This window comes from Stegostoma tigrinum, chromosome 9, assembly GCF_030684315.1.
Source record: "Stegostoma tigrinum isolate sSteTig4 chromosome 9, sSteTig4.hap1, whole genome shotgun sequence".
Classification (NCBI taxonomy): Eukaryota; Metazoa; Chordata; class Chondrichthyes; order Orectolobiformes; family Stegostomatidae; genus Stegostoma; species Stegostoma tigrinum.
The window spans coordinates 97976303-97989099 of record NC_081362.1 but is presented as its reverse complement, the minus strand read 5'-3'; the positions used below and the strand labels follow the sequence as shown (position 1 = coordinate 97989099).

The following is a 12797-nucleotide window of genomic DNA, read 5'->3' as shown; positions in this document are numbered from 1 at the left end:
TGTGGACATACAGATGTAGGTTAGAGTTTGTGTTGAGTTTAGGAGAGGGTGTGTAGAAGATAGGCATTATTGGACAATGGGTCTCAGATAGGTCTTTGTAGGATGGGCAGTACAAATGAGTGTCACATAATATTGGGGGTTGGCGGTGGTGGGAGTATAAGGGGGCTGGTAGGATTTGGAGGGAAAGGCAGGTATCATTAGGATGGGGGGAGAAATGGGTTTTAATAGGATGGTTTGAAAAAGATGTGTTGATATGACATGTGAGGCAGGCAGGTGTCAATAGGATATCTAGGAGATTTATTAGGTGTGTCCAGGAGGATTTCTTGAAGAAATATGTAAATGGTCCAAAGAGGGAATGAGCCCAGTTATGTGACTGAAGTTTCAGTGGGGAAGCATTTCTGGAACAGTGACCATAAACCCACAAATTTTAAATTACTTATGGATAAGGATAAGAATAACCCTTGGATGAAAATACTAAATTAGGGACAGTCTAACCACACAATATTGGGCAGAAACTGGGGAATGTAGATTGGGGGCAGCTATTTGAGGGTAAATCCACATGTAGTATGTGGGAATGTTTTAAAGGCCAGTTTAATTCAAGTTCAGGACCAGCATGTTCCCGTGAAAGTAAAGGACAAGGACAGCACAATTCGGGAACCTTGAATGAAGAGAGAAATTGTGAGCTTAGTCAGAAAGTAAAAAAGCATAAGTAAGGTTTAGGAAACTGAAGACAGACAGAGACCCCAAGAAATATAACGAAAGCAGGAAAGAACTCAAAACACAACAGAGAAGGGCTGAAATGTGGCAAGAAATCTGAGGAAAGGCCACTGGACCCAAAACGTTAACTCTGTTTTCTCCCTCACAGATGCTGCCCAGACCTGCTGTGCTTTTCCAGCAACTTTGTTTTTGTTCCTGATTTACAGCATCCACAGCTCTTTCGGTTCTTACTTGGCAAGAAATAATGTTGGTAAACAGGGTTAAGGAAAATCTTTAGGCTTGGTATACATGTAAAAAGAGAAGACAGTAACTAGGGAAAGGGTAGGTCCACTCACCAACAAAGGAGAGAATTTATGCTTGGAGCAGGGGGATTTGGGTGAGGTTATTAGTGAAAACTTTGCAGTGCATTTTCACAAAGGAGAAGCACATGGTGCATGAGGAAGTGGTGTGTTGATATTCCATGGCATGTTGATATAAAAAAATGAAGAAGTGTTGGGTGTTTTGGAAAGCATGAAGGCAGGGAAATCCCCACGACCTGATGGGATCTATCCCAGAATTCTGAAGAAGGCCGTGGCCCTCTATGAAAACTTTGTAACCGCTTTGGTCACAGGAGGACTCTGAGAGGATTGGAGAATAGCCAGCATTGATCCAATCATTTATCTGCCACAAATGGACAATGTAAAAATGCAGTAATCAGTGAGTACTTTGGCTGTACATACATGGCACCTTTCACATTAACTTAGAATAAGACAAGAGGAAAAAATAACTTAAGAGAGTCCAACATTCCTTTCCACTGCTGCAGTGACACACCAGGCTTTCCAACATTTGCCATACTGCTCTGGGCTGCCTCACCATCCCCACTCTCACCGTCCCTGCCTCACCATCCCCGCTCTCACCGTCACTGTCTCACCATCCCCACTCTCACCGTCACTGTCTCATTGTCCCCACTCTCACCGTCACTGCCTCACCATCCCCACTCTCAGCGTCACTGCCTCACCGTCCCCGCTCTCACCGTCACTGTCTCACCATCCCCACTCTCACCGTCACTGCCTCACCATCCCCACTCTCACCGTCACTGCCTCACCGTCCCCGCTCTCACCGTCACTGTCTCACCATCCCCACTCTCACCGTCACTGCCTCACTGGCCCTGATCTCACCATCACTGCCTCACCATCCCCACTCTCACCGTCACTGCCTCACTGTCCCCACTCTCACCGTCACTGCCTCACTGTCCCCACTCTCACCGTCACTGCCTCACCATCCCCACTCTCACCATCACTGCCTCACCATCCCCACTCTCACCGTCACTGCCTCACCGGCCCCACTCTCACCGTCACTGTCTCACCATCCCCACTCTCACCGTCACTGCCTCACCATCCCCACTCTCACCGTCACTGCCTCACTGGCCCTGATCTCACCATCACTGCCTCACCATCCACACTCTCACCGTCACTGCCTCACTGTCCCCACTCTCACCGTCACTGCCTCACCATCCCCACTCTCACCGTCACTTCCTCACCATCCCCACTCTCACCGTCACTTCCTCACCATCCCCACTCTCACCGTCACTGTATCACCATCCCCACTCTCACCGTCACTGCCTCACCATCCCCACTCTCACCGTCACTGTCTCACCATCCCCACTCTCACCGTCACTTCCTCACCATCCCCACTCTCACCGTCACTGTATCACCATCCCCACTCTCACCGTCACTGCCTCACCATCCCCACTCTCACCGTCACTGTCTCACCATCCCCACTCTCACCGTCACTGCCTCACCATCCCCACTCTCACCGTCACTTCCTCACCATCCCCACTCTCACCGTCACTGTATCACCATCCCCACTCTCACCGTCACTGCCTCACCGACCCCAGTCTCAAAGTCACTGCCTCACCTTAAGAAAGGCAATAGGCAAATTACAGACTGACAAACCAAATGTTGGTGGTAGAGAAATTATTGGAGAAGATTCTTAGGAATCACATTAGGGGAAGTTGGACTTAGTAGCGACAAACAGTGTGGCTTTGTGTGACGATTGGTGAGGACAGTGCAGTGAAAGATGTCTGCATGGGCTTTAGCAAGGTTTTTGACACGGTCTCCTCATAGCAAGCTCTTACAAATCATGAAGTCACATGGGAACCTCCAGTGAGCTGATAAGGTGGATGCAGAACTGGCTTAGTCATAGAAGACAGAGATGAGTGGTGCAAAGGTGTTATTTTCTGACTAGAGAACTGTGACCAGTGGTGTTTCTCAAGTTTCAGTGCTGGGACTGTCGTTGTAATCATTCTGATTATTACGTTTGTGGATTACACAAAGACTGGGGGAGCTGCAGATAGTGAGGAGAATTGGCAAAATATACAGCAGAATGGAGATAGGCTGGAGACTTGGGCAGAGGAATGGCAGATGGAGTTTAATCCAGACAAATGCAAGGTGTTGCATTTTGGGAGATCTAATGCTAGAATGCGGTATACAGTAAATGGTATATTCATTAATAGAAATAACATGCAGGGAGATCTATATATAAAGGTCCCTAGTTCTCTGAAAGTGGTGACACAGTGGGTAAGGTGGCGAAGATGGCATGCTTGCCTTTCTTGGTCAGCGCACAGAGTGAAAACATTAGCAAGTCATTTTGCAGCTGTACAGAACTTTAGTTTGACCATATTTGGAATATTCTGTACAGTTCTGATCACCACAATATCAAAAGGATGTGGAGGAGTTGGGAAAGAGACAGCTTACCAAGAAGTTGCTCGTCTGGAGGGTGTTGGACATGAGGAGAAATTAGAACATAGATCTGTACAGCACAGCATTGAAAGCCGTGGTTAATTTTCACTTGAACAGTGGAAGTTGAGGGGTGATCTGAGAGATTAGATTAGATTAGATTCCCTACAGTGTGGGAACAGGCCCTTTGGCCCAACAAGTCCACACTGCCCTTTGAAGCATCCCACCCAGACCCATCCCCCTATAACCCACACAGCCCTGAACACTACAGGCAATTTAGCATGGCCGATCCACCTAGCCTGCGCATCTTTGGACTGTGGGAGGAAACTGGAGCACCCGGAGGAAACCCACGCAGACACAGGGAGAATGTGCAAACTACACACAGACAGTTGCCCGAGGCTGGAATCGAACCCGGGTCCCTGGCGCCGGGAGGCTGCAGTCCTAACCATTGAGCCACCGTGCAGCCCCTAAAAGGTTTATAAAATTGTGAGAGACATGAATAGAATTGATAGTTGGAGTCTTTTTCCCAGGGTAAAAATGTCAATTACGACAAGATATAGATTTAAGGTAAAAAGGGGAAAGTTTAAAGGAGATGTAAGAGGCAGGTTTGTTTTTTTACACAGACGGTTGTAAATGCCTGGAATGTGTTGCCAGAGGAAGGTGGTGGAGGCAGATACAATAGCAACATTTAAGAGACATCTTGACAGATACATGAGTAGGTCGGGAATAAAGGGATACAGACCACATAGAGGCGTAAAGGTTTTAGTTTAGAAAGGCCTCGTGTTGTTGCAGGATGGGAGGGCTGAAGGGCCTGTTCCTGTGCTGTACCGTTCTTTGTAAAAACCAAAAGAACTGCGGATGCTGTAAATCAGGGATAAAAACAAAAGTTGCTGGAAAAGCTCAGCAGGTCTGGCAGCATCTGTGGAGGAGAAAACAGAGTTAACGTTTCAGGTCCAGTGACCATTCCTCAGAACAGTTCCGAGGAAGTTCTGAGAAAGGGTCACCGGACCCGAAACGTTAACTCTGTTTTCTCCTCCACAGATGCTGGCAGACCTGCTGAGCTTTTCCAGCAACTTTGTTTTTGTTTTTGTTCTTTGTACTTTGTACTTTGTGTGGGGCACACAGAAATCAGGTTGGGTGGCAGTATAGGTCATAAGTATGTTACGAAGTTGTGTGGAGTAATCGTGAATTGGAAAGCAGGAAGCTAGGATTTGTTTGTTAAATAATGATAAGGGAAAACAGTGTGTGGTCCCTTTAAGAGATCAAGTGCGTTTCTAAGCTTAGAGGTTTATACAGGGAAAGTGTCTGCATGCAGCTAAAGAGGTACAGCCGGGTCTGAGATGGAAACATGAGTCTACTGGCTGCATGATTGGAAAGATTTGGCATGTTTTGATGTTTTGGCAACTAGCTGGAATCAGCCAATCAATTTAAACCTGGCACTTAGCAATTGACAATAGCAAGGTATAGAGCTGGATGAACACAGCAGACCAAGCAGCATCAGAGGAGCAGGAAAACTGATGTTTTGGGTCTGGACCCTCTGTTCTGTCTCTGCATTTAAATCTGATGGTTTTGACAACCTCGGACCAATGCTATTGTGAGAAAATTGATACGTCTCCCCAAGTATATGAGGAGACTGTTTTTGAAAATTGGTATGAGAGCAAACCGCCATCTGAGAAGTAAGCACTGGGCTCTCACAAGAAATAACTAAGCTCTCTAAGAAAGCACCATTTATCCATAAAAAGTATCACCATGGCATTTGTAACTAAGAGTACTTACAGGGAAAACATCCCTAACAGCCAGACCAGCAGAAGAAAGGCATTTTTGACTTGAGAACAGCAGAAGAAAGGCATGTAGACTTTGAGAGACTAAGTTTTAATTTATATTCTTATGACTTGTGTTTATATAAGTGCCATTTGTGTTTATTGTTACAACATATTGAAGAACTTTGTTCAGTTAGGGAATAGTTAGGAGTTAGGAGGGCATTGTTTGGTTTGTTGATAATTCTTTAACTTGTTCACTGTTAGGGTTAAATATATAAATTGTTACTTATAAAGTGAATAAAAGGGATTTTCTTTCATTTAACCTCCCCTTCTCTGTAACAGTTTAACCAGTCATTTTACAAATTATAAAAGCAAGGCAAGTTTTTCTGCAGGTTTTGGTTTTAATTATTAGGAGGGAGCCTCTACTCCCACCAGAACAGACTGGGGGCTTGTGTTTCAGTTTAATTATCAGAGTGGTTTGACTTCCCACTTTCTAACAAGTACAAAGTGATTTTTTATACAACAGCAAACACTAATTCAGAAGCAAAAGCACTCAATGCCATTTTATGTGACTCAGTTGCAGGTAATTCCTTACTAAAATAGCCAAAATATCTGCACTGTGCATTGAATCTAGTTCTGGAGAATTTCTAGATTTCTGCACCTACCATAATAAAGTATAGTCATTCAGTTCTCAAGCATTGCCACTTGGTGAGGCTGTTAATAACATTTGAAATCATGATCAAAAAACAGAAATTGCTGGAAAAGCTCAGCATGTCTGGCAGTGTCTGTGAAGAAAAATCAGAGTTATCGTTTCAGGCTCAGTGACCCTTTCTTAATTCTGAGGAACGGTCAACAGACCCGAAACGTTTACTCTGATTTATGTTCATAGATGCTGCCAGATTTTTGAGCTTTTCCAGCAACTTCTGTTTTTAATCATGATTTGCAGCATCCACAGTTCTTTATTTGAAATCAAGATGTCTCTGAGATGGCACGTACAAGATGTTATCTGGTGAACACACCTAGAAATTAAAGGAGGATTTCTATATTGGGAGGATAAGAAAAATGATTTGTTGTTGTTTGTGTAAGAAAAATGATACCTACACTGAAGGACTGACGCAGACAAACTTCTTGCTCAGAATTAAACACATTATTGGAAGGAAAAGCTGGTAAAATCCTTTGAGAGGGTGCAGAGTGACTTAAAATGATATGATGAATAAGATATTCATTATAAAATCGGTGAAATTTTGTGGTAGCTAAAAAAAGGAAACATTTTTAGAATGAGCACAATGTGACAAGAGGGTGAAAGTTGAGTATACGGGAAAGCTAGCTAGAAAGACAGTAAATAGTTCATGCTTCTACAAGTGTTTAAATGGGAAAAGGGTTATTAAAGCAGCTCAGATGAAAACAAAACACTTGATGGTGTAAATCTGAAATAAAAACAGAAAGTTGTTGAAAATAAAAGAGGTCTGGTAACACTTGTGGAGGGAGAAACAAATTTAGAGTTAATTAGACTGGTTGGATGGTAATTGTGGACTGGCACGGACTCAGGAGGCCAAAGGGACATTTTCTATGCTGTTAATCTCTATGACTCCGCCGATTCAATTCCAGTGAAGATGGCTTCAACCGTGATCTTGGGTTCATGTTGTGCTACATGCAACTCCACCATCCTGTCCTGTATTTGAAAAGCCTTCCTTACTGTCCTGTTTTATCACCATCACCTCGAAAACTTGTTGTGACCTCTCCACCTTAATTAGTTTGCACAGCTTTGGATTACTTGTTACTTTGGTTAGACCCTCGGCATGCAACTCCTATACCCACCATGTTATTCTAGCAGCTTGGTTTGTCTCCACATCACCTTATTTTTAATTTTTTGTAATTATCTCGCTACCTCATTGAATTGGATTATAGATCAGCCTCTTCATTCACTATTCAGCAGTTGACGCTTTACTCACACTGTCAGACAATTTTTATTACCCACAGAGTCTTTATATTTGACTGTCCACTCACACCAACTATATGATCCCCTGATCTGTCCACCCATTGATCGCTCTGCCCATAAAATTCTGTGCCTTCTTCACCTCACCTGATGAAGGAGCTGCACTCCGATAGTTTGTGATTTCAAATAAACCTGATGGACTATAACCTGGGGTTTTGTGATTTCTGACCTTTTTCACCTCAGTCCAACACCGGCACCTCCGCATCATGTATGAAGGGAGCTGAAAAATGGTGATTTTCTTGCTGTTGACAAAGGGGAGAGGAGCGAATGGAGCAGAAATGGGAGGGAGCCCATAGTAAAAGATAAAGTGAGTGCTAATGGTGATAAGAGAAGTGTAGAATGTAAAATAGTGTAAATGATTTGTGTGACAAGGAGAAAATGGATCAGCTCCACTGAGAGCATAGCCAACAAGTCACAAACTAGATATGACCGGAGGGAGATAACAAAGTGTGGAGCTGGATGAACACAGCAGGTCAAGCAGCATCTCAGGAGCACAAAAGTTGATGTTTCAGGCCTAGAATGAAGAGTCTAGGCCCGAAATGTCAGCTTTTGTGCTCCTGAGATGCTGTTTGGCCTGCTGTGTTCATCCAGCTTCACACTTTGTTATCTTGGATTTTCCAGCGTCTGCAGTTCCTATTATCTCTATGACTGGAGGGAGGTGGAGTTGGAGAGGGATGGGGAGGTTGAGTTATAATCAAAATAGCATCAGCCAGGATGGGTCCAGAACTTGAAGAGACAAAATTAGAACAGGCTGTGCACATTGGTGTGCATGCGGGAAGATGTGAAATGAACTGGAGACTTAGACCGGGGAGAGAGGGCACATATAAATGCCCATAAGTGTAGTTTTTATTCATCTGAACAAGTATTTTACAAGACGATGTAATCAAGGAGTATAAAATTAGAAAAGCCAATTGGCTACATGATGATCTGTAGGACCCTGGGAAGCACCAAGGATCCAGAGGGACCTTGGTGTGCATGTACACCGGTCCCTAAGGAATCAAGACAGGTAGAGAAAGTGATTAAGAAGGCATGTTGGATACTTGCCTTTGGTAGCCCAGGCATAGAGATTAACAGCAAGGAGACCATAACGTGTACGAACAGAACTAGGCCACTTAGCCCATCGCGTCTGCTCCAATATTCAATCATGGCTGATATGTTTCTCAACCCCATTCTCCTGCCATCTCCTTATAACCTTTGATCCCATTCCTAATCAAGAACCTATCTGCTTCTAGCTTAAATGCACTCAATTACTTGACCTCCACAACCTACAAATTCACCACCCTGAAACCATACAAACCGTATACCATCTGGAGTGTTAGGTGCAGATATAGCTGTACAGCATGGAAACAGACCCTGCAGTTCAACTTGTCCACACCAACCATGTTCCCAAACTAAACTAATCCAACCTGCCTTCACTTGGTTCGTATCTCTCCAAACCTATCCCGTTCATGTATCTGTCCAAATGTGTTTGAAACGTTGTAGCTGCACCTGCATCTCTTACTTCCTCTGGCAGTTCATCCCACACACAAACCACTCTCTCTGTGTGAAAAAGTTGTCTGTCATGTCGTTTTTAAAACTTTCTCCTCTCACCTTAAAACCATATGCCGTAGTTTTAACTCTTCTACCTTAGGGAAAGAGACCTTGGCTATTTGCCTTATCTATTCCCCTCATGATTTTATAACCCTATGTAAGGTCACCCCCAATCTTCTGCACTGCAATGGAAAAATCCCAGCTTGTCCAGTTATTTTTATAACTCAACCCCTCTAGTCCCAGCAACTTCGTCGTAAATTTTTTCTGAACTCCCTCCAATTTAATAATATCCTTTGTATAACAGGGCAACCAGAACTGAACACAGTACTCCAAAGGTGACCTCATCAACGCCTGTACAACCTCAACATGATGTCCCAAATCCTATACTCAAAGGTCTGAGCAATGAAGGCAAGCGTGCTAAACCCCTTTGTAACCATCCTGTCTACCTGGGAAGCAAACTTCAAAGAATTATGTGCTTGAACCCCTAGGTTTCTCAGCACTACAACACTCCCCAGGGCCCTAGCATTAATCCTGCCCTTGTTTATTTTACCATACCTTACATTTATCTAGATCCAACACCATCTGCCATTCCTCATCCCATTGACCCAACTGATCATGATCTCTTTGTAATCTTAGATAACATTATTCACTGACCACTTTGGCACCAATTTTAGTGTCATCTGCAAACTTACTGAACGCATCTTCTGTGTTCTCATCCAAATCATTTATATAAATGACAAACAAAAGTTGACCCATTACCATTGCTGGTCACAGGGCTCCAGTCCGAAAAACAACCATCCACCATCACCCTCTGTCTCCTGTTGTTAAACCAGTTTTGTATCGAAATGGCGGCTCACCCTGAATCCCATGTGATCTAACTTTACTAATTTGTCTGCCATGTGGAACCTTGTCAAAAACTTTGCTAACGTCCAAATAAACAATGTCTACTGCTCGACCTCATCAATTTTTTTTGGTTACTCCCACAAAAAACTCAAATTTTGTGAGATACAATTACCCTCGCTCAAAGCTATGCTGATTATCCCTAATCATTCCTTGCCTCTCCAAATGCATATAAATCTTATCTTTCAGAATCACTCCCATCATCTTCCCCACCACCAACGTCAGACTCTATAGTTCCCAGGCTTCTCCTTACATCCTTTCTTAAACTTTGGCAGGTCACAAAGATTTATCCACCTTCATGTTTTGCAAGATCTCCAGCATTTGCTCTTCTATAATGTGAACTGTTTTTAAAACATTAATATTTATTTCTCTGAGTTCTCTAGCCTCCATTTTTCTCTTTCTACAGTAAAAAATGACACTGAATATTAATGCAGTACTTCTGAATCACATTATAGAAATAATATGCCTGCGCTGGAGAAGCAGCAGAGGAGACTTACCTAGATGTAGCTTGGAGCTGGAGAGTATCAGTTGTGAAGAGAAATTGAATATAATGCTGTTTTCCTTAGAGCAGAGGAAATTGAGAGGGGACATGATTGAGATGCATCAAATTATGAGGGGCATTGTTTGGAAGGACTTTTTTGCCTTTATAGAGAGGTCAGTAACTAGGAGTGTAGGTTTAAGGTATGAGGCAGAAAGTTTAGAGGAGGTATGAGGACATTTTTTTTCACCCAGGCAGTAGTGAGAATCTGGAACGTACTGTCTGTGGCAGAGGCTGAAACCCTCAGCACGTTTAAGAAATATTTAGATATGCACTTATGGTGCCAAGGCACACAAGGCTATGGACCAAGAGCTGGACATTGGAATTAGAATAGTGATGTAGCTGTTTTTGACCACCTGGATTTGATGGACCAACGGACCTGTCTCTGTTCTGTAGATCTCCCTGACTCTAATAGAATTTTATAGTTTTTGTGAGGGAAATTGAAATCAAAAGTTAGGAGGTTACGTTTCAGTTAGGAAGGATAGCTTTTTTTACTTGTTGATGAAATGGGGACACTATCTAGGCCACATTTGAGATTACATCTGGAGAGGTGTGCATAATGTTCTTTTTCCATTTTTGCATAAGAACATAGAATACAGAAACTGGAAGAAGGATTAGGCCATTCAGCCCCCTGAGTCTGCTCCATTATGCAGTACAATCATGGCTGATCTTATCTCAGCCTCAAGTCCACTTTCCTGCTTGCTCTCCGTAACCTTCTGTCTGTCTTTAAATTTACTCAATGTTCCAGCATTCACTGTACTCTATGGTAACATTTCTTCCTTTGAAAGCAATCATTTCTCCACATCACTGTTTTCAATTGCTAAACTACGAAACCCAACTAAACCCTTATCCTAAAATATGACCTAGATTGCCCCACATGAGGTAACGTCTTTTCTATGTCTACTTTTGGCAAATCCCTTTTAGCATTTGTATATCTTCATTAGATCTTCTCTTGTTCTTCTAAACTTCAGAGGGTATAAACCCAAATTGCTATTTCTCTCTTCAAAAAGCAAACTCATCGTTTCTGGAATTAATCTAGTGAACTTAACTCTGAACTGCCTGCAACAGAACAACTTCCTCCTTAAGGAAGGGGACTGAAACTGCACAATACTCCAGGTGCAGAATGCCATTTACAGTTGCAGAAACATTTGTGTGTGTGTTTGTGTGTGTGTGTGTGTGTGTGTGTGTGTGTGTGTGTGTGTGTGTGTGTGTGTGTGTTTGTGTGTGTGTATGCGTGTGTATGCGGCAGTGTGCATGTGCATGTGTGTATATGTGTGTATGTGTTTGCACGCACGTGTGTGTATGTGCATGTGTGTGCACGTGTGCATGTGCATGTGTGTCTGTTTCTGTGTGCACACGTGCGTGGGTATGTGTGTATGTATGTATTTGTGTGCGTGTGTGTCTGTGCATGTGCGTGTGTGTGCGTATACGTGTGTGTGTGCGCGTGCTTATATGTGTGTGAGTGTGCGTGTGTGTATGTGCATGTGTGTGTGTGTATGTGTGTGCACGCGTGTGTGTGTTTGTGTGTGCGTGTGTATGTGCACGTGTGTGAGTGTATGTGTGTTAGCGCATGCGTGTGTGTGTGCATGTGTGTATGTGTAAGCGTGTGTGTGCATGTGCGTGTGTGTGTGTGTGTGTGTGTGTGTGTGTGTGTGCGCGCACGTGTGCGTGCGTGTATACTGTAACTAACAATCTGTTCTTTTTCCAGTATTATATTTGCAGATATCAAAGGCTTTACCAACCTGTCCATGGGCCTGGCACCACAGCAGTTAATCCTGTTGCTAAATGAGCTCTTTGCACAGTGTGACGATCTTGCTGAGGTTGGTTGAATTCTGTTCTCCACTTTTGCGCCTGTGTAGTGGGTGATTTCATTCAGAGACTCAAACTAAAGCTTTGGGAACAATCCCAGAATGGTAGATGGTGAGGTTTACATTTGATTAATGAAAGGTCTGTGATTCGTAATGGTGATCACAGAACTATCTTTGATTGTTGGTATAACTCATCTGGTTCACTAATAATGAAGGAAAGCTGCTATTTTGCCTTGTCTGACCAACAAGTGACTCCAGACCTCCAGCGATATGGTTGAATTTGAACTGCCTGTGAAGTGTCTGGGTAATGGCAGATCAATGGCAATTAGGGATGAACAACAAATACTGGCTCGTCATAGCCAGAAACACCCTCATCCCACAAAAGAGTAGGGAGAAACATGAGCAGCTGGGAGGGCTGTATCCTCGCCAGTGGGAGAGGGTCATAGAGAACAGTGGCTTCTGGGAAAGTAGGAAAGTTACACCAATTCCTTGTAAACACCTTTGGGATTGGGAACACAGGAAATTGAGTTTTGAGGCAGGTTCTTTAATGGCCTACAGCAGATTTAAGGGGAGATGCATATACTTTGATGTGGTCAAAAGGAGTAGCCAGACTGTGCAGCTCTGGGAAAATAGACAAGGCACCCAGCAGCTCCCACTCTTTACAAGTGGAGATATTGTGGAGATATTGTGAAGTAATAAAACAAGAGAGAACAATTATTGCCAATCCTACTTTCACAACAAACTGAAAACAGTCTTAGAAAGAGGTTGTTCAGTTCAGCATTAGCTTCAGAAGTTAGCTGATGTAATGAAAGGAATTCAATGATCTCACAA

The 12797-nt window shown here is 43.4% G+C and overlaps 1 protein-coding gene across 1 annotated transcript in view; it reads left to right on the top strand.

Moving 5' to 3' along the window:
• The window catches only part of LOC125455212 (adenylate cyclase type 8-like), a 163959-nt gene that overhangs the window by 48587 nt on the left and 102575 nt on the right, over positions 1-12797 (top strand). The window contains exon 4 of the mRNA XM_048536930.2: positions 11867-11978. Within this exon, the coding sequence (XP_048392887.1) occupies positions 11867-11978 (112 nt within the window). The remainder of the gene's footprint in view (positions 1-11866; positions 11979-12797) is intronic.